Source organism: Mesocricetus auratus, unplaced genomic scaffold (assembly GCF_017639785.1).
Source record: "Mesocricetus auratus isolate SY011 unplaced genomic scaffold, BCM_Maur_2.0 Super-Scaffold_100003, whole genome shotgun sequence".
NCBI classification, from domain to species: Eukaryota; Metazoa; Chordata; class Mammalia; order Rodentia; family Cricetidae; genus Mesocricetus; species Mesocricetus auratus.
In genome coordinates, this window is record NW_024429188.1 from 26750726 (window position 1) to 26774981 (window position 24256).

General features: G+C 43.4%; 1 protein-coding gene across 21 annotated transcripts in view; it reads left to right on the forward strand.

Moving 5' to 3' along the window:
* The window catches only part of Tbl1x (transducin beta like 1 X-linked), a 155559-nt gene that overhangs the window by 126737 nt on the left and 4566 nt on the right, over positions 1 to 24256 (forward strand). For 14 of the 21 annotated variants that reach the window (XM_013119054.2, XM_013119051.2, XM_021231748.2 and 11 more), the window contains 15 exons: positions 21 to 74; positions 1256 to 1393; positions 3040 to 3095; positions 6603 to 6716; positions 8749 to 8894; positions 11630 to 11894; positions 13033 to 13165; positions 13523 to 13664; positions 13971 to 14034; positions 14146 to 14243; positions 15139 to 15199; positions 15614 to 15735; positions 18201 to 18275; positions 18670 to 18797; positions 20974 to 21139. In XM_013119054.2, the coding sequence (XP_012974508.1) occupies positions 1377 to 1393; positions 3040 to 3095; positions 6603 to 6716; positions 8749 to 8894; positions 11630 to 11894; positions 13033 to 13165; positions 13523 to 13664; positions 13971 to 14034; positions 14146 to 14243; positions 15139 to 15199; positions 15614 to 15735; positions 18201 to 18275; positions 18670 to 18797; positions 20974 to 21139 (1587 nt within the window). In that variant the 5' untranslated portion in view covers positions 21 to 74; positions 1256 to 1376. Of the gene's footprint in view, positions 1 to 20; positions 75 to 1255; positions 1394 to 3039; positions 3100 to 6602; positions 6717 to 8748; positions 8895 to 11629; positions 11895 to 13032; positions 13166 to 13522; positions 13665 to 13970; positions 14035 to 14145; positions 14244 to 15138; positions 15200 to 15613; positions 15736 to 18200; positions 18276 to 18669; positions 18798 to 20973; positions 21140 to 24256 lie in introns of all 21 variants that reach the window. The other 7 variants (XM_021231749.2, XM_040744164.1, XM_040744165.1 and 4 more) reach the window with 4 other exon arrangements.

The window sequence follows — 24256 nt, forward strand, 5'->3', positions numbered from 1 at the left end:
TATTTTATTTTGCATTTCAGATATTATCAGTCTTGGGGCTGGGGAGATGGCTCTGATGGTAAAGTGCCTGTCAGGTAAGCATAAGGACCCAAGACCCAAGTAAAAAATGGGTGCAGTTGAATACTGGCTATAGCAATTTGAGTGTGCCCCCAAGGATTCAGATACTGGCTATAGCAGTTTGAGTGTGCCCCCAAGGATTCAGGTACTGACTATAGCAATTTGAGTGTGCCCCCAAGGATTCAGATACTGACTATAGCAGTTTGAGTGTCCCCAAGGATTTAGATACTGGCTATAGCAGTTTGAGTGTGCCCCCAAGGATTCAGATACTGACTATAGTAGTTTGAGTGTCCCCAAGGATTTAGATACTGGCTATAGCAGTTTGAGTGTGGCCCCAAGGATTTAGATACTGGCTATAGCAGTTTGAGTGTGCCCCCAAGGATTCAGATACTGGCAGCGGTGTGGTAGTGGACATTTAAGAGACAAGGCCTACCAAGGCCACAGGCTGGCCTCTTCCCATCCCCTCCTGTCTCCTGGTCTTGTGATGGTCTTGTATGCTCACTTGTAAACCTTGTGCTGAGGCAGGGGGAGACTGGTAGATCCTAGAGGCCCACTGGCCAGCCAGTCTATCCCAAATGGCAACCTCCAGGTTCAGTGAGATACCCTGTGCAAAAAATTAAGGCAGAGAACAATAGAGACTGACATCCATTCTCTGTGTGTGGCTTCTGAATGTGCACACATGTACATGTGCACCTCTATACTCTTGTATATGCATACACATATACTCCACACAAATACCACACAAAGTGGTATCAGTCTTGAACCAGGTATGGTGATGCATTCCTTTAACCCCAGGACTCAGGAAGCTGAAGTAGGAAAATTGTGTATATAACAGCCTGGTGTTCATAACAAGACCCTGTCTTTAAAAAAATAAGTAATAAAATAAAACCACAAAAGTGTAGTCAGTCTTTAGACTGTGGAATTTTAAACTGCTAAACACCTAATCACAAACCTTAGTGCCTGCGCATGCAGGTATAGAGAACAGGCTCTTCAGATGGTATGGTATGAATGCCCCAAGCGGTTTATGTGCTTGAATACTTGTCCCCAGATAGTAGTACTTACTGTTTGAGAGAGGTTGTGGCCACTTTAGGAAGTGAGGCTTAGGTAGAGGAGGTAGGTCACTGGGGCCAAGCCTCAACACTTGTAGCTGAGCCTGCTTCCCAGACAGGCTTATGTCTGTCTGTTGGTATCTCCCAAGCCTCCTGATTTGCCAGTCGTGGGGGACAGGAATCTGTGTTTAGAAGAGAAGATTTTAAGAAAATCTTGCTGCTTGGCTTGTGCTCATCCTCCACTAGTGGTGAAGTGGACTTCCTTAGCAGATGTCTGCTCTTACCAGGTAAACGCGTCCAAGAATGTTGCTTTCTGGGGTCTGCCTCCTGCATGCCTTTTGTGTAACATTAGCATCTGTCATGGGTGTGTACATGGGGTCTAGTGGAAAATCTTGGGAGGGCAAATTTTAATTAACCTAATAAGGCAGCCAGGCACAATACAGCCCTTTTTGGCATGCCTTTTGGTGAGGGTAATCTTATGTGAAAAGCAGAGTTCTTTTCTAACAGAAGACTCCCTTTCTCTCCTTTCTCAACCTTGTACTTAATCTTTGCTAGATTTTAATTATATTTTAATAAATATAAAGCAGTTCATGTTTGTAATAGAAAATGGAAAATACAAAAAGCACACATAGAGATGTAAATTCAACGTAACTATCCCTAGAGCTAGTTATGAATGAAGAAGAGGGTGTAAACACACAAAACAAAACAAAATATAGTACCATGCACACACCTCCTTTTTTGTTGATTGGCTGATTGGTGGGGGTGGGGGTGGGGTATGTAGGTGTGCCTCCATGTCTGAGGGTGTGCTTGCCCATATAAGCAGGCTTGCGTGGAAGCCAGAGGTACATATCAGGTACTGCTTTCCCCACTGAGTCACCTCTCCAACCCACACCTATTTTTTTCCTGCACAACACTACCACAGTCATTTTTTTCCTAAATATTGTTTGAATGACTGCATCTTATTCCACTGTTTTTCCCAACCTTTCCTCATTTGCATATTTTCCACAATTGGGCTCAAACTATACAATGCATATTGGCCACCTTTTTTGATCTTATCTCCTTCCCTTCACCCAGTGTTAATCTAATGTACAAACAAAGAAGCATCTATAGTAGAACAGGAAAGACATGCAGAGAGAGGACCTCAAGGGTCGTTATATGAGTCTGCTTTTTGTGGCCAGAAGGAAATTCTGAAGGCCAGCTACCTTTTGTCTTAATGTACTACTGATTATGAAATGAACATGAACTTGGAGGAAGAAGTCAGGGAGTTGAGAGCTGCTGAGACTAATACAGCAGAAAGAAGTATCCTTATGAAAAGTTATTTAGTATCCAAACATGCATGTAATGCATTTGGATTCCCTGCCCTTGATGGAAGGAGTACTTTGTGAGACCATTTTCCTTCCTCTGGCTGGCTGGCTTGAGTCCTTGTGGAAACAGGACCCTAAGTCTGAGTCTCAGTAAGTAATTCTTTGTACTGCAGATTCTTCTAGCATAAAGAATAACAGGCTAATAGCAGGAACAAGACACTTTCTTACCTCCCTGAGAAACACAGGCAGTTTGTCATGGCCATAAAAGTTCTCTGCATCATGGGACAAACTGTGAAAGGAGAATTTTTGCCATATAATGACATATCAGATGTATACCACGCTAAATTGTGAGCACCTTGCACATCTTCTCCACTGCAGAACAAGGTTGCCCCCTGGTGGCAAGAAATGAATTTGTTCTCTATGTCCTTTCAGCAGCACCATCTCTCTGGGTTTCCAGTTTCCATTTTCAAAGATATTACATAGCAATTTAGATCTTGTTGATTTTGAGCAATCCTCTTGTTTCCCCAATATTAATAGTTGTTAAATGCTGTTAAGCACACCTGAAAACTGGTAATTAAATAAATCACTTAGCAGTCTGTGGATACTGAATCTTGACCTGTTTTGTGAAGGAACAGGAACTTCTGCAACCTTAAAGTCTTGAAAAGAAGACAGACAAACAAAAACAGTAGGTATAATGTTCTCTTAATTTCTTAAAATCTTTAACCCCAAATTACTATTTCTGTTGATACTTCTCTCTAGTGCAGGGGTTCAGAGATGCCATCAACCTTAATGCCATTTTCTTTTTTCTTTTGTTTTGCAGGACAGGAAAGGGGGGAGAGGGGATTGATATAGTTGTGGATTCATCTCCAATTTTTTTTAAATTTCCTTTCCTGTATAATCCCAACTCCAAAGACCTTACATCAACTACTTGAAGTTGTCTCTATTGAAACCTAGTTCAGGCAAGAAAATAAACTAAGAGGAAACACTCTTGTCTTCCCCATTCTGTGTGGGACTGGGTATAACTATGAATGTAGTAAATGTTCTCTTTTATTTGTAACTAGGAGGGTTACGGAAAGTTTCCTGGAGCCTCTCGGGGCTCCAGGCTGAAGTAGGTGCCATCCTACTAACTAGTCAAGTCTTACATGAGAGCTGGGTTTCCACTTGTAAGTGGCCGGATACCAGATGGCCAGCCTGGGTCTCTGCACTGCTGCTTTCTTTGCTGGGCTTTGTCAGCCTCGCCTTTCCTGAGTGACAATCACTGGTGTGAACTGTTACTAGGAAATGGGGCGTGAGTCTACGTGATGACTGGTATGTTTTCCTGACTCATTCATGTGGCCCCTTTGGGTAATTTTAGCAACATTTTCACAGTTGTCAGATAAGAATACTGGCTAATGTAAATGGAATACCTATCACATACCCTCTATTCCCAAGACTCAGAGAATATTGCAGAAGAAGAGGTGCAAAAACTGTAAGTGCCAGTGGTTGGGGGACTGCTGCAAAATAGCATCTTCTGAACATGACCATTGAAGTCAAATTCACAATAGCTGTTGCCTGTGAAGGATCAAGCAAGCCAATCACCATCCTAGCATGGATAGGAGAGAGACTCACGAGGCCCCACCCTTAACGGAGGGGCTATTGGCTACTAGGTGAGGAAGAATCAGTTCTCTTTAAGGGTAGGTTGCCCATGCACCAATGGATGGCCCCATCCCCATGCATAGATGGGCAGCACTAACTGTGTGAACTCTGTGGTATAAATAGAGGACATGGGGCTGGACAATGACATACATGCAGGCAATATATCCTATGCTTGTTTTTAATTGAAAAAAAAAAGAGGATATGGGGTGGGACAGATAGCCCAGCAGTTAAGAGCACTTGTTGCTCTTGCAGAGGCACAGATTCTGTTCCAAGTATCCAAATCAAGCTGTTCACAAGCCTATAACTGTAGTGCCAGAGACTATGATGCCCCCTTCTGACCTCTTCGGGTACTGCATACACCTGGCATACACTTATATGCAGGTAAAAACACTCATACACCTAAAATAGAAATACATATTTTTAAGAAAATGAGGTTGGGATTCCCTGGAGTTAGAGGAAGTTGTGAGCTGCCTAGCATGGATGCTAGCATAAGCCGTGTGTACTCTTAACCACGGAAATGCCTCTCCAGCCCCTTATTTCCTATTTTTGACATGACAATTCTTAAGGATGTATTTCAGAGTCTCCCATTTATCACCTTCCACAAATGTACAGCTAGCCTGGAGAATAGTACTAAGCATATAGTCATTTGTTTTGGTAAAACCCAGTTTTCAAATTGTTTTCTTTCTGTCATTCTAGTAACCCAATGTGACTGCTGCCCTTCCATTATCTTGTCGTAACAAATTGTTGATAGAAAAATCAGAGGTTGGCAGCTGTGTGGGAGGTAGACAAACCCTGAGACTATTATCATTATGACAATGCTCAGGCTCCCGTGTTTTCCTATACACATACATTATTGCCTTGTCTAATTTCCATAAGTTATATTTTTGTTGGGTTATACTGTGAATTCATAGCTATTTACTGAGTCTCTTTCTTTAACCCCAAGGCATCAAGTAGGAATCTCAGGTCGAGTTTTTGTGACAGTGCTTGCACAAATACATTACTATCACCTAAGGAAGATAAGCATTTTTAAAAATACAGTTTCATTGGTTCTTTGACAATTTCATGCATGCATGCAGTGTATTTGCTTCTCATTAATTCATCATTCTTAACAGACTGATACAGCTGAGTTTTTTTCAATGGGATTCTCTCACACACACCCCTCCCCCATGTTCCCTGCACTGCACCTCTTCACCTGACACAGAAATGATGTCAAGGTGACATGTGTAAGCTACTCAGTCCCATGCCTGTTCACCATCCCTGGGGTTGCTCATACCCTGTAAGTAGAGTGACGCTTAGGTGTGTGGTACAGACCCCTTTAAACTTACTCAGGGGAAGGCACTGTGATGTATAACTTCCCCAGGACCATGCCATCATTCTCCCAAGGAAGGCTTGACATCACTAGCATTCTGCTCATGTGTCTTCTGTGTGGGAAAGTGCTTAGCACCTGACACAGCCACATCTGCCCATGTCTGGTCTGGGTTCCATTACCAAGCACAATCTGAATTATGCACTGCAGTTTTACCGAATACCAAGTCAGCTGTTGTATATACTCCCTTGACCCTGAATCTGGCTTCCTTAGTATGGTTTATATTTTAGTCAATCCAGACCCTAAAATTTGTGCCAACTTTTCTCTTTTGGGGAAAAAAATCTTACCTGGGCTATGTATAACACACACGCACGCACGCACACACTCCTAGTTGCTTTTCTGTTTCTGTGGCAAGATACCCATTATCAGCTTAAGAGCGAAAGGGTTTATTTGGCTTACAGTTTCGTGATACAGTCCACCACTAAGAAGTCAAGACAGCAACTCAAAGCAGCTTGTCCACAGGAAAAGCAAAGAAAATTTAAATGTGAGCATGTGCTCAAATTACTATTTCTTTATTCCTATACTCAGGATCCAGCCCCATCTGGGTGCTACTCACAATGGACTGGATTTTCCTTCATCAGTTAACACAGTAAAGACACTTTCACAAAGTCATAGGCCAGACTGATCTAGATGGTCCTTCACTGACACTCTCCTCCCAAGCCACTCTAGATTGTGTCAAGTTGACAATTAAAAATCAATTGTCACATGTGTATACACACACACACACACACACAAATATATCTGTCCTGTATAATATGATGGTAATTGGTCAACATATAATATGTATATGATGTAATATATAATAGTAAATGCAGTGTTTAGTATTGTTTTCTGATGTAACTTATATTTTATATAGCTGTTCTCTATCTGTGTGTATACGTGTTTTGGTGGAGATTAACCAGGCCCATAGGTAGGCTAGGCCCCGAGTTACAGTGAAATTTTTATATAATTACAAAATACAATGAATCAGTTATTAATTTCTATCATGTATGAAAGTATGAACATTATTTAAATATCATTGGGATGTAGTAGAACACTTGCCTAGCAGATACAGGGCCCTGAACCTATCTGTAGCACTCCCCCCAACACACACACACACACACACACACACACACACACACACACACACACATTCAGAAGGTAAATACACACAGTGTATTCAAAACAGTGTTTCTGGTATTTTTCTAACAGAGGGTGGCTCCCACTTGATAGAGACGAAGACCTCATCGCCGCAAGGTGAGGCTAAGATGAGCATTACCAGCGACGAGGTGAATTTTCTGGTATATCGCTACCTCCAGGAATCAGGTAACCAACTTGCTTTTCTGAAGGAAGTTCGTTGTAAATGTGCCTTGGGCAGATTGGTTGACCACCAGTGCAAGCCAGTCTATAGGATCATCCAAAAAAAAGCTAAGGACCCTCTCTGTAAGAGTATTAAGGATGAAGGAGTGGTTTGGGGAGGGGGGTTACTTCATTCCTGGATTGGAATGAGGAGAATGATCTTTCTTCTCATGACAGACGAAACCAGATTGAAATTACTATCAAGAGCAACAGTTCATGGTGACAAGTGTGCCTTTAATCCTAGCACTTGGGAGACAGAGACCATGGAACTCTGAGATCAAGGCCAGCCTGGCTGACATACTGAGTGACACATTGTCAAAATGTTGCTTCGTGGTATATAGTTAAAAGACTAGACACATACATCTCCTTTTGACAAAATAGGCCATGTGGGTAGCAGCACGTGTGATCAGAGAGCCTCATGTGGAACAAAATTCTATTGTCATGGTCAGTGTGATTTATGTACTGATGATTTTAGTTCTCAAGTAAAATAATTTTTAATTCTTACAACTTTAAGATATTTAAGATCTATGAAACAGTACTAATGAAAAGCCATCCTAGTACCTAGCCATGCAGCCCAAGCAACAAGCCACATCTCTCCAGTAGGGAACCCTCAATGTTCACTTCCCCAGTGGAGACCTTGGTGAAGCTGGTAGCAAGTGTTTCTTTCTGAGGGCTATGTGGCGAGTCAGTTCCATGTCTCTCCTGACTTTGGTGGCCTATTGGCCACCTTTGGCATCTCCTGACTTAGAGCTACATCACCTTAGTCCTGATGTGTAAGTGTCCACATTTCCTTTCACAAAGAAAAGGTCATATTGGTCTAGATCCTGTGGGTCATGACTCCCAACAGTCCTTTCACCGGGGTCACCTAAGACCATCAGATAACACAGCTTATGTACATTATAGCTCATAACAGTAGCAAAGTTACAGTTGTGGAGCAGCAATGAAATAATTTTATGATTGGGGGTCACCACATCATAAGGAATGGCATTAAAGGGTCATAGCATTAGGAAGGTTGAGAACCACTGTTTTACAGTCTCAACACACTTGTTTGAATATATACCTACAATGAACCTATTTTCAAATGGTAATACTCTTGAAATATACTGTCCACCTACCCTCCAGAGTTGCATGTGTAGTTCTGTTAGTTAGATTTCTTTCATCAGGACCAAATACCTCAAGCAAAGTAAATGAAAGGAGGCAACGGTTGCTTTGGTCCTAGTGTTTTTAGGTCTGTGGTGCGGGAGAACCTCGTGGTGGGAGTATATGGCATGGTAAAGTGGCTTATCTCCTTGCAGTCAGGAAGCAAAGAGAGAAAGATGGGAAGGGGTTGGAGAGTCCCCAGTGTCCCCTTAAAGGTCACACCCAATGACCTGGCTTCTTTTGATTAGGTCCCCACTTTTTTGTTGTTTTGTTTCTCTGTGGCTTTGGAGGCTATCCTGGAACTAGCTCTTGTAGACCAGGCTGGTCTTCAACTCACAGAGATTCACCTGCCTCTGCCTCCCAAGTGCTGGGATTAAAGGCATGTGCCACCAACGCCCTGTAAGGTCCATTACCACCCAGGCTGTCACTCAAGCCTTTAGCATAATGGGCCTTTGGGGGACATGTCACAGGTAAACCGTAGTATACTTCTCAGTGTAAGATATAGTTAACTCCCATTAAACCTATCGTAAGTTGAAAATGCCAGTCAAGATGCATTTAAGGGCTGGAGAGATGGTCCAGTGGGTACAGCGCTTGTTGTGCAAGGATCTGAATCCGTGTTCTGTTCTCCACCACCCATGTAAAAGCCAACCTTTGCCATTAAAGGCGAGTTCTAATCACACACCAGCACCATTCCTCTCTTCTTCTGTGTTTCCTATTTTCCCTGCCTGCTCAACCCTCATTCAAAAGCTGAGCTTCCATTCTGTAGCCACCTGGTACACCCAGTTCCATGTTCACATCTCCAGCCCACGTCTCCATCCCTACTTGACTCTCACGTAACTCTGCTTCCCTCTTCCTGAAGGTTTTTCCCATTCCGCATTCACGTTTGGGATCGAAAGCCACATTAGCCAGTCCAACATCAATGGGACACTAGTGCCACCGGCTGCCCTCATCTCCATTCTTCAGAAGGGACTGCAATATGTGGAGGCGGAGATCAGCATCAATGAGGTATGTTCATTCCTGAGAACGTGGCAGAGTTCCGGCCTCTCCCAGCAGATCTCTGGAGAATGTATATGCTTCTAATATATGAGTCTAACATGCATTCTAAGGTACCTGGGGAAAAGTGGAGGCTACAGACAGGCCACTGCAATATCAGCAAGCTTTGGGTGCTCCCTTGTGTGGGTTTGCAAAATCACAAGGTATTAGCTGATGGAAACAATCAATTCATTCTACTTACAGACTTTCATCTACTCTGGCCCAGCACTTTGCATGAATAGACAAACTTTCTTTCTGATTTCCCAGGACAGTTTTGCCAAACAGGTCCTTTATTGGATGCTCATGGAGAGTCTGTTTTGTGTGAAACTGGCAGGGGGCATAACCAAAGAGAAATTCGGACAGCTGTTTTTCATAATATTTGGCTTTTACATTCTTTCTCTGTCCCCCTCCTTCTTTGAATATCCCTGACTGAGCCTTGGAGCAAGTGATATGGATGTCCAATTTAAAGTTGTACTTTCAATGGTCATTTATTTTCAGCACTTTTACCAGTTAAAAGTCTCTGCAATATCACCCACTGCAAAGCTAATAGCAGTAATCTATGGGCACATCAAGTCCATTTAGCAAAACCATAACAGTATCTTCCCCAGGCACAGGGTTTTGGCCAGGTTTACAGTACTAGATATACACTCCCACTTGAGGAGAAGGTCTCAAATGCAATCAGAAAGCAGTTAATTACCCTTATAACAGTCAGGCCGCTGTTATGTCAATGAACACATCTTGCCTGGCAGGTTGGTGGTATAAAGCATGCGGGGTTCACAGCTGAGTAGCAATCCCTTCCAGCCCTCTGAAAGATAGCCTATAGGAAGCAGTTCCTGCTTGGTTTGTGTCTTTCATCTTAAAGACCAGCAATAGAGTCTTACTGGCAGCAGTGCCAATAGCCAGTATTATTTTGGTTCTTAGAACCTTCTAGACCAGCAACCTATAGAGAGTTAACCCACCTCTGGAAGATTTTTTTTATTAGTCTTTAGCTATGCACACAGGATACCTTTGTTTCATACTTTGTTTTGTTTGTTTTTTTAACTTACACAGGAAGACGTTTCCTTACTGCCTTGTCATACATACTTCAGTTGGCCCACTCTAACACATGCCACCGTCTTCTTTCCTGAACCTAATCCCACCAGTAGAAATGTCTTGCCCAGGCTTTCTCGCTGTATTTTTTTTTAAGTTTAAAAATTGTCCTTAAGAACACAAAAGTAATGTCTAACTTCTGTTTCTCTCATCTTTTAAGAGACATTTGTTTGTCTAGGGGTAGATAGTCTTTGTCACGTGTTTCTAGACATTAACAAATAGAAAAAAAGAACTCTCAACAACTCATTTTAAATGTGGCAGTATTTTTTATGTTGACAGTGACCTCTTTTTTAATGCATTAGTTTTTATTTTATGTGTATGTGTGTTTTGCCTGTGTCCATGTCTGTGTACCACTGGGTTCCAGTGTACCATAAAAGGGCATGAAGTCGGCGTTATAAATGCTTGTGAGCCACCATGTGGGTGGTGAGAACTGAACCTGGGTCATCTTGAAGAGCAGCTAGTGCTCTCAACCACTGAGACATTTCCCCAGCCACAAGACCATGGTTTGTGACACAGTAGCTTGTTTGCTGGGGCTCTCTATGAAAGAAGAAACTAACATGGAAGAATCAAGACTGGTCAGCCTGGGCCACTCATTGCCAGAATCCAGGTCCAGGTGATTTGTACCACGTTGAGCATTATTTTTCTTTTCGCATTCTATTATAATTTAAAAAAACAAACAGAAAACTTCCCTGGGGTGATGCATTGTTTAGATAGTATTCAACAGACACTTGTGCCTCTGTTTCCGGGATATTTGAAGTTCAGAGTACATGGTTTTTCATAATGCAGACAGCCTGGAGGTATGTGGAGAGTCCTGAGGGAAGAGCTTCTGTGTGTTTAAGGATGTGTGGAAATGTTTGTGTAATAGGTAGAAAGTAGACAAAGGACAGTAAAACATATGCATTAGGATCAAGCGAACCTGTTGCCTGGTGCATTATGTTGATATTTCATCTCTACGCTGAGCCCAGGGAGCCATTGTTGAGCACATTCAATGCTTATTAAATCACATGGACCAGGAGTCCTATTCTGAATGATGCAGTTGTCTTTAAATGGGCTAATTCCTCCTCCATTGTTCATGATGGCCATTGTAGAGATGCTCACTCTGATGGTAGCTTCAAGTTGGGTTTTCTACCAGTTTCTGCAGTATACCTTTGTGACTCAGGGTTGCCAACAGTCTCAGAACTACATCTTTGTGGCTGTGATGTTCAGAGGAGGAATTTCTAGTGCACCTGAGGATGGTGAGCAGCATGTCCTGCCTCTACCTACTAGATAGCGATACAAAGGCATGATCCCAGTGTTGGTGACTGAAAATGACTTCCCCCACATTGAGATTTATCCTTCAAGGAGGCAGTCCTACCCCTACTGGTAGCAGCTTTGGCATAGGATAAAAGGAAACCTGTTAAGATGTCCTTAATGCCAAAATTTGGCTTGGTATCTATCAAATCTCCACTAAGGAGGATCTTTGCTGCTATCTCTCCATTAACGAACAGTCCTTCTTCATCCACTTTCCCTTCTCTCTTTGCCCTCGAACCCACCACAAAAATCCCTTGTACCTTATTCCTTGCCCATGCCAATTTCTCTGGTCTATGGTAACTGATGGGTAGCTCGTCTTACTTTCCTAGGATGGCACGGTATTTGATGGGCGTCCCATTGAGTCGCTATCGTTGATTGATGCTGTGATGCCCGATGTGGTACAGACAAGACAGCAAGCCTTTCGGGAGAAGCTCGCTCAGCAGCAAGCCAATGCAGCGGCTGCGGCGGCGGCGGCTGCCGCTGCCACAGCCGCAACCACAGCAGCTACAACACCAGCTGCTGCTGCTCAGCAAAACCCACCAAAGAATGGAGAAGCCACCGTGAATGGGGAAGAGAATGGAGCCCATGCAATAAGTAAGGGGAGAGCTCTTTGGGCCTCAAGAGACGTGGTTTTGTTTTTGTTGGTTTTTCCTCTTGAATCTGTGTGTAGCTGAAGGAAAGTTTAAAGTGCTGCCCACTGCCAGTCTGCTTTCTGGACTTGGCTTCCTGACTATCCAAAGATATCCATCTTCTACAAGGTCATTCCCATCCCTTGGTTTTAGGAAGTTTTGTTCCTCTGCGAGTGTGCACATTACAAGGGGAGCTTCTATAAGTAAATCACCCAACATAAAAGTGTATCGTTGTGGTAGCCTTTAATCCAGCATCCCAAGGGCTAAACTGTGTTATAGTCAGCAAGTTAAGGTGATTTCAAGGGCAGAAGGCTCAGACACGGGACGTTATTGACTGGTTTTTACAAACCTTCCACACTGGCTGCTCACACATCCAGAGGGTTTGTTCTGTGTGTACCCACAGCTCTGATGGTTATTCATGCTGCCACAGTTCCTTGGGCCTGGTGCAGCTAGGGTGCCAACCTTGGAATTCGCAGTCTGTTCTTTTCTTACTACTGCAAGGTAGCCTTTGCAAGTAGTGTGAGCAGGCTATGGTCAGAGGACAACATTCAGGAGTTAGTTCTCTTTCTTCACCAATGATTTGGAACATTGAACTCAGGCCATCAGCTGGGCCGAATCATTGGCCTTCTTGCATGATTCTCTTGAGAATGGCAGTGTGAGTTGGCTTTGTATTCCTGTAATGACGTATGTGAGGCAGCTAGTTTAGGAGCAAAGACATCAGCTCACAGACGACACATACACGTGAGCGTGACCATAATGGATATTGAGGTAAAAACACAAGGTGGAGGGACATCATGGGAGACAAAGAAGTCAGAGCAGACTGGCTACCAATGACTTTCCACTAAGACACCACCTGCTGTTGTGCCCACATGTGGACACCAAGCTCCCAGCACATAAGCACTTTGGGAACAAATGCACAGCATAGCATTTCAAAGCAGAAACATAAAATGTGCACCAAACTGTAGAAATGCCCGCTTTTGCAGTCATCAGATATATCATTACTTTGGTACATAAAAACAAAATATCTTTAAAACAGTACTGCCTAAGGATGTGTTTTTTTAATGGGTTGGTGACCCATGTATGTTTTCATGTTTGCTTGGCAGATAATCACTCAAAACCAATGGAAATAGATGGGGACGTTGAAATTCCATCAAGCAAAGCGACAGTTCTTCGAGGCCATGAGTCTGAGGTGTTCATTTGTGCCTGGAATCCTGTTAGTGACCTACTTGCTTCTGGGTAAGAATTTGGGACAGGAATGCACCTGGGTCTGGAGAATGGGAGACGGCTCCCTGTTCCCTGGAGTAATGAATGCCTTGAGGAAAGCATACATGCTTGTCATATCTTCCCACGGTGTGCAGGCTGGTTTGTGCATCCTGTACTGTGGTAAAGCCAGTGGTCCCAGCCATTTCTCTATGGGGTTGGTAGCAAGGCAAATACACCTCAAGTCAGTAAGCAGAAGTGGGGGGTAAGAAAGGAAACTGAACAAGAAGGGCGGAAAAGGCAGAGCCCATGCTAACGATCTGAGACCTAGGCACACATCAGTCACATTTCCCCCACTGAACCAGAGTCAAACGCTCCATGTTGATTTTGCAGATCTGGAGACTCCACTGCGAGGATATGGAACCTTAATGAAAACAGCAACGGGGGCTCCACACAGCTTGTGCTGAGACACTGTATACGTGAAGGGGGACACGACGTTCCCAGTAATAAGGACGTCACCTCACTGGACTGGAACGTAAGCAACTTTTGCCATCCACATGTTTAGATGATTGCACAGCTGCCTTCCTGATGGGGCACGTGCAAAACACAAAGAGACAGACAGTTTTGTTTGTCTCGGCTCCCACATTGGGGTACCAGTACCAGGGGCTCATTATCAGGTCCTAGTGGGCAGACAGCAGTCTGGGGGAGGGAAGTTGTCCCCATCATTATGATCTTGTATTGCCTATGAGAGGCTTGGCTCTGTCACACAACTCCATGTGGGGAAGGAGGCCCAGGAAAGCATCCAGACACTAATGTGTTTTGTCTTTTTTCTGTCCTCCAGAGCGATGGGACACTGTTGGCAACAGGTTCCTATGATGGCTTTGCAAGAATATGGACAGAAGATGGTAAGTTCTGCATCTCTGGTGTGTTGAGTAAGATGCACTTTATGTATGATCCTAGATAGAGTGAACAGTTGGTGACTGTGAAGTCACCATGTCTGTGTTTTCCCATCTCAGGTAATCTAGCCAGCACCTTAGGTCAACATAAAGGCCCCATCTTTGCCTTGAAGTGGAACAAAAAGGGGAATTATATTTTGAGTGCTGGTGTGGATAAGGTGAGTGACTGTCAACTTTAAATACATCCCTTTCATCTATGGACATGGATTTAATTTTAGCTTGTTGGCTTCTTTGGCAAAATAACTCATTTAGGTTCAGATTGTTTCTCTGGTTTGAGCAAGGCATCACCTCAAAATACATTTACCTCTGTAGACCTTCATGCAGAATAAGCTCTCAGCCTGTGATGAACAGAGGGAAAATCTCCCAATGGAGTTTACTACTCCAGGAAGCAGTATGCTGTTGTGAATGTTTCTGTGTTGACTTTCATCCACTGAGCAATTCTTTCCTTCCCTTAGCTACAACTTTCCTCACCTGATAAGCCACTGCTTCCCATTATAGATGGCAGAATTCTCTGAGACCCGATACCGGGGCAAACGTCACAGAAATTCATGGAGCTGACTTAGTTTGATTTTCTCAATCCATACTTTGGATTTTTATGGCAGTTCCACCTGTTCTCACAGTTGATGAAGTGATGGGGGTGTTGGAAATGTTCATTCCTGTGGCACTTTCCTTTGGAACAATGTCCAAAAGACACACTGGCATGCCTTCTTATCTATTATCTAATGGATTTTTGAGAACTGAGGGCAAATTCCCATCAATTTTGGTAGATTTCCCAAATATATTGATAAATGCTACTGTACCAGTTATTCTCATTAATGTGGCATCCGTATTATTGAGTGTGAAATACAGTGGTGTGTATATCATAGATTTAGGTCAGAAATACTATTGCATGTATAAATGATACCAGTTTGGCTATATATAAGGACAAAATAAAATGTTATTAATTCCTTAGAAGGAAAGGGGAGTGGTTGTCTTTTCTAGTGCACGACATTCTTCTAGATAATTATTAGAGAAGAACAGTAACTAGCTTTTTCCTCTGTTTGCGGAATACAGACAACAATAATTTGGGATGCGCACACAGGAGAAGCCAAACAGCAGTTTCCTTTTCATTCAGGTAGGTTTTTTGTTGGGGTTACACAGAGGCAGTCCCAGGAGTTTCTTTTTTATTTAAATGCACATGATACTGTATAAGAGCAGAAATGTGTCAAGAACCTTGGGACTACTGTGAAACAAAGTATTGGCAATAGGAAACTGGTGGCCTAGCAAAAAAATAACTGGTACCTCCCTTTTACACATAACTGGGCCTGTCCCTGTGGGTTTTCCATTTCATAGAAAGGCGGGAGTCTCTCCAGAAGGAGGGTGTCTTTAGGGTCTTTGAAAAAATGGTTTTCATGGTTTCAGTAGCTGATTCATACTGGGGCAGGTATTCATGGTCACTAGATAAGACTCTGGGGTGATTTTGTCTGCGTCGCTGACCTCTGTATTCAGTTAATAAGGCAAATGGCCTCTCTTTCCTCCTGCCTTGCAGCACCTGCCCTTGATGTGGACTGGCAGAACAACACTACCTTTGCGTCGTGCAGCACAGACATGTGCATTCATGTGTGCAGGCTTAGCTGTGACCGCCCAGTCAAAACCTTCCAAGGACATACTGTAAGTGACAATTCTGAAGTTCAGAGTTGGGAATTTTAAGAGTGTGGTGTGGCAACCATCTTTTCAGTGCCTGCATTAAAAGTTAACTGTAAGGGGAGATCACTTGATCTGCCATGCTTTGCTGTTTAGAGCTTCTGTGTCTACCCTAGTGAGAGCTCTATGACTGCCCTGAGTGATGGAATTATCCCAGCTGAGGTATCAGTGATCCTGGGAATACCTCAGGGTGGCTTTCTGCTAACCCTCCCTGTTCTGTTCTGTCCTGAAGCTATCTCTCTTCTAAGTCCAGCCTGTTTCCCAGCTTTTAATAGCGGCATACATTTTGTGTCTGATTTCTGTAATTGGCTCTCTCACATCCTGCCTCATGGTTCCATAAATGATTTCCACTGATGCAAAGTGCTCTGAACAGAGTCTACCTATATGGGTCCTGAACCTGCTGCTTTCCAAGGCCTGTTAGCAAGTTCTGGTTTCTTCCCTGGAAGTTTGTGTTGAGATGCAAAAGGATGGCGAGAGAGAAAGCTCTGCTTCCAGGAAGGAATTTGTCCCCATGGGGAATTGTGGGTGTGTCAGCTGGTGACAGACAGTGCATGGAGAGGTCTGCCTGCCTTTTCTCTACAGCTGCTGTTGGAGACGCACACACTGACACATAAACCCTCTGTGCTGCTCTATAGTCATACCCTTCCTCTCCTCTCCTTGGAGTCCCAACTTCTTCCAATTTCACACCCTTGAAAATTTGGTGTTCTTACAAAGGGGATCAATCACAACATTTGGAAGTGTGAAATTGTTTATAAAATAATCTGGTGTGTGAAGTTGTTAGGATAAGACAGGTGGCTTGGGAGAGGAGGCAATTAATGGCAAAACCCCTCTGAAGAGACCCCAGTGGTAAATTGCACTATCCTTGCTCTGCATGCTGTCCCTGTCAGTACGGTGGAGCTGCAGGTGGCCCTTTATATAACCACATCCTCTTCTTCCTTCTGTACCAAAAGCCTTTCTCCTCTAGTCTTGGGTTCTCTATTACTCAGAAACCAAGAAAACCTGACAGTTCCCCAGTTGTGTGGCCCACAAATCCAGCTCGTTGAAGCAGTGAGTTTTACTGGGTTACTTATAGAAGTAAAAATGACTCAAAGACATTGCACCATCAAAGCCCACCCCAGTATGGATGACAGCTCATGAAAGCTGGTGGCCTGGAGCTCACTGCACAGCCCCAGGCCCTCCCTGTCTGTGGCTGGATTGGTCAGGCAGCTTGTCTTGTCTCTGTTTCTTCTAGGCAGTTCAGCTGACCTCTGCTGCTTCCAGCACCCATGTTTGTCTAAGAGTGACTCAGCAGTCTTTTCTGCATATACAAACTCTTGTGGTGGGAGTTGAGGGGTTAGTGATTCCGGTCAGCTTCAGGGACTTCCTGGAGGTTTCCTTTGAGTTGCTCATTTCCCTTTTTAATGAGCTTCCTTGTAGTGTTTTCACCTCACTTTTACAACTCCCTGAAAACATCCTGTCTTAAGAATATTTCCTTTCAAAGTGGAAGTTTTGTTTTTTTTTTATCTCAGAGGAAACTGCTATACAACACAAATCCACAGGAGGGCGGATTTTATTTATTTTTCAATGTCTTTTCCTGTCTATAGCTGCTGGATGTATTTCCCTGCACATATGAATTGCTTGTATGTGTCTTTGTGCCTTTGGGTGGTACCTGGCTGTGCTGTTGTTCTATCTAAACCTTATGACCAACAAGTTGCAGATGTTTCAACAGAGTGACAAAGAGGAGCGGTTACATTAAAAGCACATAGGAAAGTGATGATCAAAGTCCACTTTTAAAATAACTACTTTTAACCTGGTGGTGGTAGTTCAGACCTTTAGTCCCAGCACTCAGGTAGCAGAGGCAGGTAATCGCTGTGAATTCAAGACCAGCCCAAGTTCCAAGACAGCTAGGGCTGTTAAACAGAGAAACCCAGTCCCTAAAAACCAAAGAATGAATGAATGGATGGGTGAATGGATGAAGGAAAGAAAGGAAGCAGTTTTTAGCTCTGCTTGGTGCTACATGTCTGCAATTCTAATACTCAGGAGGCTGACAGGATAGTTTCAGGCCATCCTGGGATATATAAGGAGCTCCTGGCTAGCCTGTGCTGCATAGTAAGTCCCTGTCTTCAAGCAGCCATAAATAACTGATTTAATTAGCTATGCTTGTTATAAGCAAATTCTTCCTTTGGCTTCCTTAATAAGGAAATTTTCCCTAAAGAAATATGGATGGAAGTGTGGCTTGACCTTTGTAATATATGGCAATATTTTTTCATGAGTGAAAAGCTGAGGAAAGAATAATCATGTGGGTGGCTTCTTGTGCTGTGTGGTTCTTGATATCCTGTGAACTCCCAAAAGGCCCTCTGTACTGCAGTGCTGGCAGTATGCTACTGCCCCCTGGTGGATGCCAGACTTTCTACACAAAGGCTCTGATTTTCTGAAATGCTGTTCTCTTGCAGAATGAGGTCAATGCTATCAAATGGGATCCTTCTGGAATGTTGCTGGCTTCCTGCTCTGATGACATGACATTGAAGGTAATGTTGGTTCTTAGAGGGTGAGGTGCTTAATCCTAGACAAACCCTTGTATGGCACACAGCCCTGTCCACCCTAATCACCTGGATCATTACTTTGATACTATCTTTTCTCCATGATTTTCTTGGTTTCTAAGGTTTTCTCAGTGGAGCACGGTTCCCACTGAGAGACCTTGCCTTCCTGTGTCCTGTCCACCAGCATTCTTGTAGACTTAGCTTAACTCAGTTCCATGATACTTCCTCACAGCCACCTGCTAATATGCCTGCTGGACTGTGAATGACTCCCAGACCTGCCACCTAAGCAGGAATACCTTGGGTGCACCAGAATGAAAGATGCTGAGTCATTCTCAAGTAGAGGCACGATTTTAGCTCATACTGTTGCCAATGCTTCTTCCAGATCTGGAGTATGAAGCAGGATGCATGTGTTCATGACCTTCAAGCTCACAGCAAAGAGATATATACCATCAAGTGGAGTCCCACAGGACCAGCCACCAGCAACCCGAACTCCAACATCATGTTAGCAAGGTAAGGCCGGCCAGTCTCACAGTTCTGTCTCCTTCCTGAGCACAGCTTTACTGCCTCACAGCTGCCTCCTCCCTTTGTGTAGCTTGTATCTGGGAAGACTCACTCGCACCTAGAGACAGCAGGGCTGAAGCCCTTCCAAACTGAACAAACTAGGAGTTCACTGTGATGGGCGCCAAGGAGATGGGAGTCAAATTCCCTCAATGTCCATGGAGATGTTTCTGGGAAACACCCCACCCTGTGGGTACCAAAATCCATGGAGGCTTAACTCCTTGTGCCTACAGCCCCTGAAAACATTCCCCTGTTCTATAAATCATCTCTAAACAGCCTATAATACCCATACAGTAGAATGCTGTTGGGATAGTTCTTAGACTGTTTTGTTTATGTAACAGTGACAAGCATACGTCCAATACAGTTTTGTGTGTGTGTGGCTTTTGTCCGTTTTGTTTGAGCTAGAGGTCTCATCATGAAGCCCTGATTGCCTAGAATTTGCTATGGATACTAGGCTAGCTTAGAGTTACGCCTTTCACTTCCTCTGCAGTCGTAATCTTCCGAGATGCATTTTTTCCTTCTCCCTCAATGGTTTCTTATCTGCAGTTGGATAAAATCATGAACATGCAGGTGTGGAAGGCTAGCTTGCTAGAGTTAAAGTTTTTAAGACAAAGAATGGAAAATAAGAGTATAGCTTGGAGCTCAAGTTTGTTCTAGAAACTCCATTCAGGGCTGTGGTATTGGGATTTTGACTAGAGATAAATGATTCCCTGCCTCAGCTAAAGATGACCCAGATCTCTTAATATTGTATCTACAAATCAACCAAGCCCCAGAAGTGAGAGGCCAGAGGTATCTCATCCAAACCAAGTTATTTGGGCTTTAGACAGCAGAACTGCTGTATCCTGATGAATGTTAGAGACAAGAAACATTACAGTCCATTCTCGGGGCTTTTGGTGCAGGGATGGAAGCTCTGACCTTGTGCATGCTTTCCTGGAAAGTGTTCTGCCACAGAGTACACCGCATCCCTCCTCTTGGTAGTTTGATGAGAGCATTTAGACAGATAAACTAAGGCTATAATGAGCCAGAATCGAGGACTTTTAGAATGATCTGGAAACCGTGATACGGATCTTTGGGGTTTGGATTCATGCATGTTAGTCTGGACAAGACCAGACCCCCAAAGGAAAGTTTGCTTTCCAAGAAGCAGTAGGAAGCTTGGTCTATGTTGTTCCAGAGGATTGAGGAGGAAGTGACAATAGTTAGTTCTCTTATAAGGAAGGAAGGAAGCGCCTAGTAGTAGGGTGGGCAGCCTTTCCTGGCAGTGAGAACAGTTTTGTGGGAAGCATTCAACCAATGTCTGTCTCCAAGAAGAGATGGTAAGTGGTTCTTGGCTATACCTCAGTTGTAGATCTCATCACCACTAAAAACGCAACCCAACAAACCTAAACCACACGAAAATAGTCCAAACACTGAGTGGCTAAACTAGAAGAATCCCAAGGCCTTAATTCTCCTTTTTCATTAATTATCCAAAAGCTCAGCTTATATATCAGTGATACAGTACTACATGTAGTGGTCATTTTTAATGACTAGGGAGATGCTTCCTTCTGTCATATATTACATATCAGGAACAAACATATTAGCCCCTTATAAGAACAAAAGGATAACACTGAGCCTTGTGAGACCTTGTGGAAATACGGAAAGTCAGATGGTGACAGTCCTGTGATAGGTACTGTTCTTTTAAATCTGAAAATAATTAAACTCGGTAGCCCTTGTCAATGTGATTGTATATGCACATATGGGTTTAGAATTTCTCATGTGGAAGTACATCTTCAGTTTTTTCCCCCAGTCATAGATGGTTGGATTTATAGTTGTTCAAGTGGGTGTATTATAAACATTGTTGGTATTTTAGAAAAGTTAGTTGGATAGTACACAAAAGCAGTTTGTGTTCAGAAATGAGGGAACTGGAGAAATAAATGAACACAGTGGCCTTAACTGGCTTGTGCAGAGTCTTGGGTTCTGGCTGGTGGCAGTTTTACTTTTCTCTGGAGAGAAAATGCTCACCATAATATTCTCTCAAAGCAAATTCAAGTATGTTTCAAATATAGCTAAAAGACAGTTCACATGAGATACGTCATGGAGCTCTTGAAAAGCCAACCTGTTTCTGTGGTTGTTTTCCCTGCCGTCTTCCTAGTGCTTCATTTGATTCTACTGTCCGACTGTGGGATGTGGAGCGAGGTGTTTGCATCCACACTCTGACCAAGCATCAGGAGCCTGTCTACAGTGTGGCGTTCAGCCCTGATGGGAAGTATTTGGCCAGCGGGTCCTTTGACAAGTGTGTCCATATCTGGAATACTCAGGTAATGTCTTGACTTCCTGTGACTCAGTTGTTCCTGAAAGGCATGGCTTTAGTCCTGGGCTGACAGGAGAGCTGGGGGAATGAGTTATTTCAGGAGTGAGTAGAGTCTCCCCGTGGAGATGGCAGGTTCTGTGTGCCTGCTGTGTATACCCCAAGATGTGTGGCCTTCCCCACCTACAGGCCTGGAGTTCTCTGGACTCTTTCCATCTGACCTCCAGCTAAAACGTTCAGCTTGTCATCTTGGGAGCATTCTCCCTTAGAGGAACCACTGTGTTCAGCTGTCTTAACTCTGGCAGGGACCCAAGTGCTGGAGAAAAAGCATGACCTAGTTTTCTTACCTTAGAAATGCTGCTATTTGTAGGAAGGTCCTGTAGGTGGCCTTTCATAAAACCTTCCCTGGGAGACACTGTGGGACAACCAACTTGATCTTCCTCCTGTCCACTGTGGAGCAACTCAGAGCATAGAAGAATAGGAGGCTTGAAATTTTCACATTTGAAAGTGTTTTTTGTTTGATACAAGCTCTATGAATACTAGATTGTCATTTCAGCAGGGACTGAAAAGGGAAGGGGTTGGAGTTTGTGTAGCCACTGGGCATATGTCTGGCCTTTCAGGGTTAAGAGAATTCTTTCTAGAGTACGCTTGGACAAGAACTAGTGGGGTAGACTGGGAGGAAGTATTGCACTGGGCATTCTTGTTTTCTTTTTGGTGCTGGAAATGCAAGATAGAGCCTTGGAGATTTCAGGCAATCATTCTGCCTCGGGCTACATTTCAGTCCTTGGTCATCATTCCAATTGAGTAGTCAGGGTAAGTTACTAAAAATAAGGAGCCAATTTGTTTGACCTCAGGAGGATTCAGTGCACCACATTCATGAAATTCACTTTGTCATTCCTTTTTGATTGGCTGGCATTTAGAATGTCCCCTTGTGGCAGGGAATGCAGTAAATAAGCCATGTTATAGGGTTCCTATGGCCATTTCGGGGACATAACCCAAAGTTAGCAACATGTCTCCAGATATGCCAATAGATGCCTGTCACCCTGGACTGTATTATCAAGAAGCAAAACAGAACAAAAGGTAGAAATGTGCAGGAATACTTAACTCAGAGAACAGATTTTGCTAGTGATAGCTCACTTTGAAGGTGCCAACAAGATGAAAATGCAGGTGCTCCTTAATATCTTCGAGGGGATAGCTCTAGGCCCCACTCCATTTATCAGAATCTGCGAGCTTCAACTTGCTTTTATAAGATGGCATTGTGTGTGTGTGTGTGTATGTATGTATGTATGTATGTATGTATGTATGTATGTATGTATGTATAACTGACGTGCATATACATTTACTAGGTGACTCACAACATTGGGTGCAATAGTTGTTAGACTTTTTGGTTTTGCCTGCCATCCATCCATCCATCCATCCATCCATCCATCCATCCATCCATCCATCCATCCATCCTGGGGGATTGAGTCCAGGACCCTAGAACTCACTTACTACACAGCACAGGTTGACTTTGAACTTGGAATGCTTCCTTCTCCAGCCTCTGGAGTAGCTAGGATTGGAGGCTTATTCATTGTGGAATTTTTTTTTGTGGGGGTGAGTAGAATACCGAAAAGGTCCAGCAGTATTAGGTTCATATTGAAGGGAGCAGGGGGTTAATTATTTTGAAGCATATTAGAGCCTGCATTAATCATCTTATTATAGGCACATATAATATTGTTGGCTTGCTGTTGTCCATAGTTGCAATGTATACTACCCTTTATTTTTCTATGTGAACAGAAACTAATATTTATCTAAAAGCATTTTCGTTATACCTTGCTATTACTTGCTATAGTTTGATAATTGTAAATATATATATATATATTATAACAAGTATGTGTATGTCATGACACTTCATTGCTGTAGATAAGAATTAATGAGTAGTTGGTGGCCACTGGGGTTAGTGACTGTATAGGTCATGATTCTTTGAAGAAATACAATTGATAGAATGAAGCTATATCCAAATGGGATTTGTTAGAGAGGCTTATAGGCCATGGTCTGGCTAGTCCAACAATGGCTGTCTGATCACAAGGCCAAGAATCTGGTAGTTGTTCAGTCCACACAAGGCTAGATGTCTCAACTGGTCTTCAGTCTGCATTAGAATTCTTAGCATGGGCTATATGAACTTGCCACTAAGGGCAAGCAGTCTACCAACAAAAGCTTTCATCTTGCATGTCTTTTTATGTGGGTCAACACCAGAGAGTGTGGCCCAGATTTAGGGTAGGTCGTCCCACTTCAAATGATCCAGTCAAGAAACTGCTTCACAGGCACGTCTCAGATAGTTTTAGTTGTTTCAGACATAGTCGAGTTGACAACCAAGATTAGCTATTATAGTGGCCTCTCATACATGTTTTATAAAGACACTTAACTGGACTGAAGATTTATTCAAGTCTTGAGAAACCTCAGCTTCCCATATCTTGTGACACACGACAAGACAACCACTAACGAATACCACAACAGTACCAATGTGTATATTCATTGTTCCAAATGACATATCCAAATTCATGGTAGTTGTAACTTCATGACATGCTAATGCATTTAATTGTCTAATTGCTAGTGGGCTGGAGGTGTGCTCACTCAAGTTCTCTGAGGAGGAGACAGAATGAGATGTCGTTTGATAATAATCAGAACAGGAACTAGGTAGGGGCTAGAATAAGTGGAAAGACCTCAGTCCAGGGGACTGATCTATGCCCTAAGGAGACAAGAAAGGATGCCTTAGTAAGATGGTGCTTGGATAGCCACAGAGGCTAAAGGACATCTTAGCAAAGCCACCGGGGAAAGCAGGGAATGGGACTTAGTGGTAGAGCTCATGCCTAGCACCCTGATGCCCCAGATTTCAAATGTAGCACTGAAATGTGGAAAGAAAGAAATAGGTCAAGAGGAGGTCATGAGTTAAAGCTCCCCCTCTGGCAGGTATGCATCATCTATCTCATGGAAACCCGCTGTCTAGTGCTCTGTACCATGAGGCCTTGCGGGGCATCGTCATGGCTTTAGGTGAAATGTGGTAGCAGTTCTGTGGGTGACAATAGATTGGGATGTTTATGGAAATTCCTTTTAATTCTTGTGTGCTTGAAAGCTCCTTGATCAGATA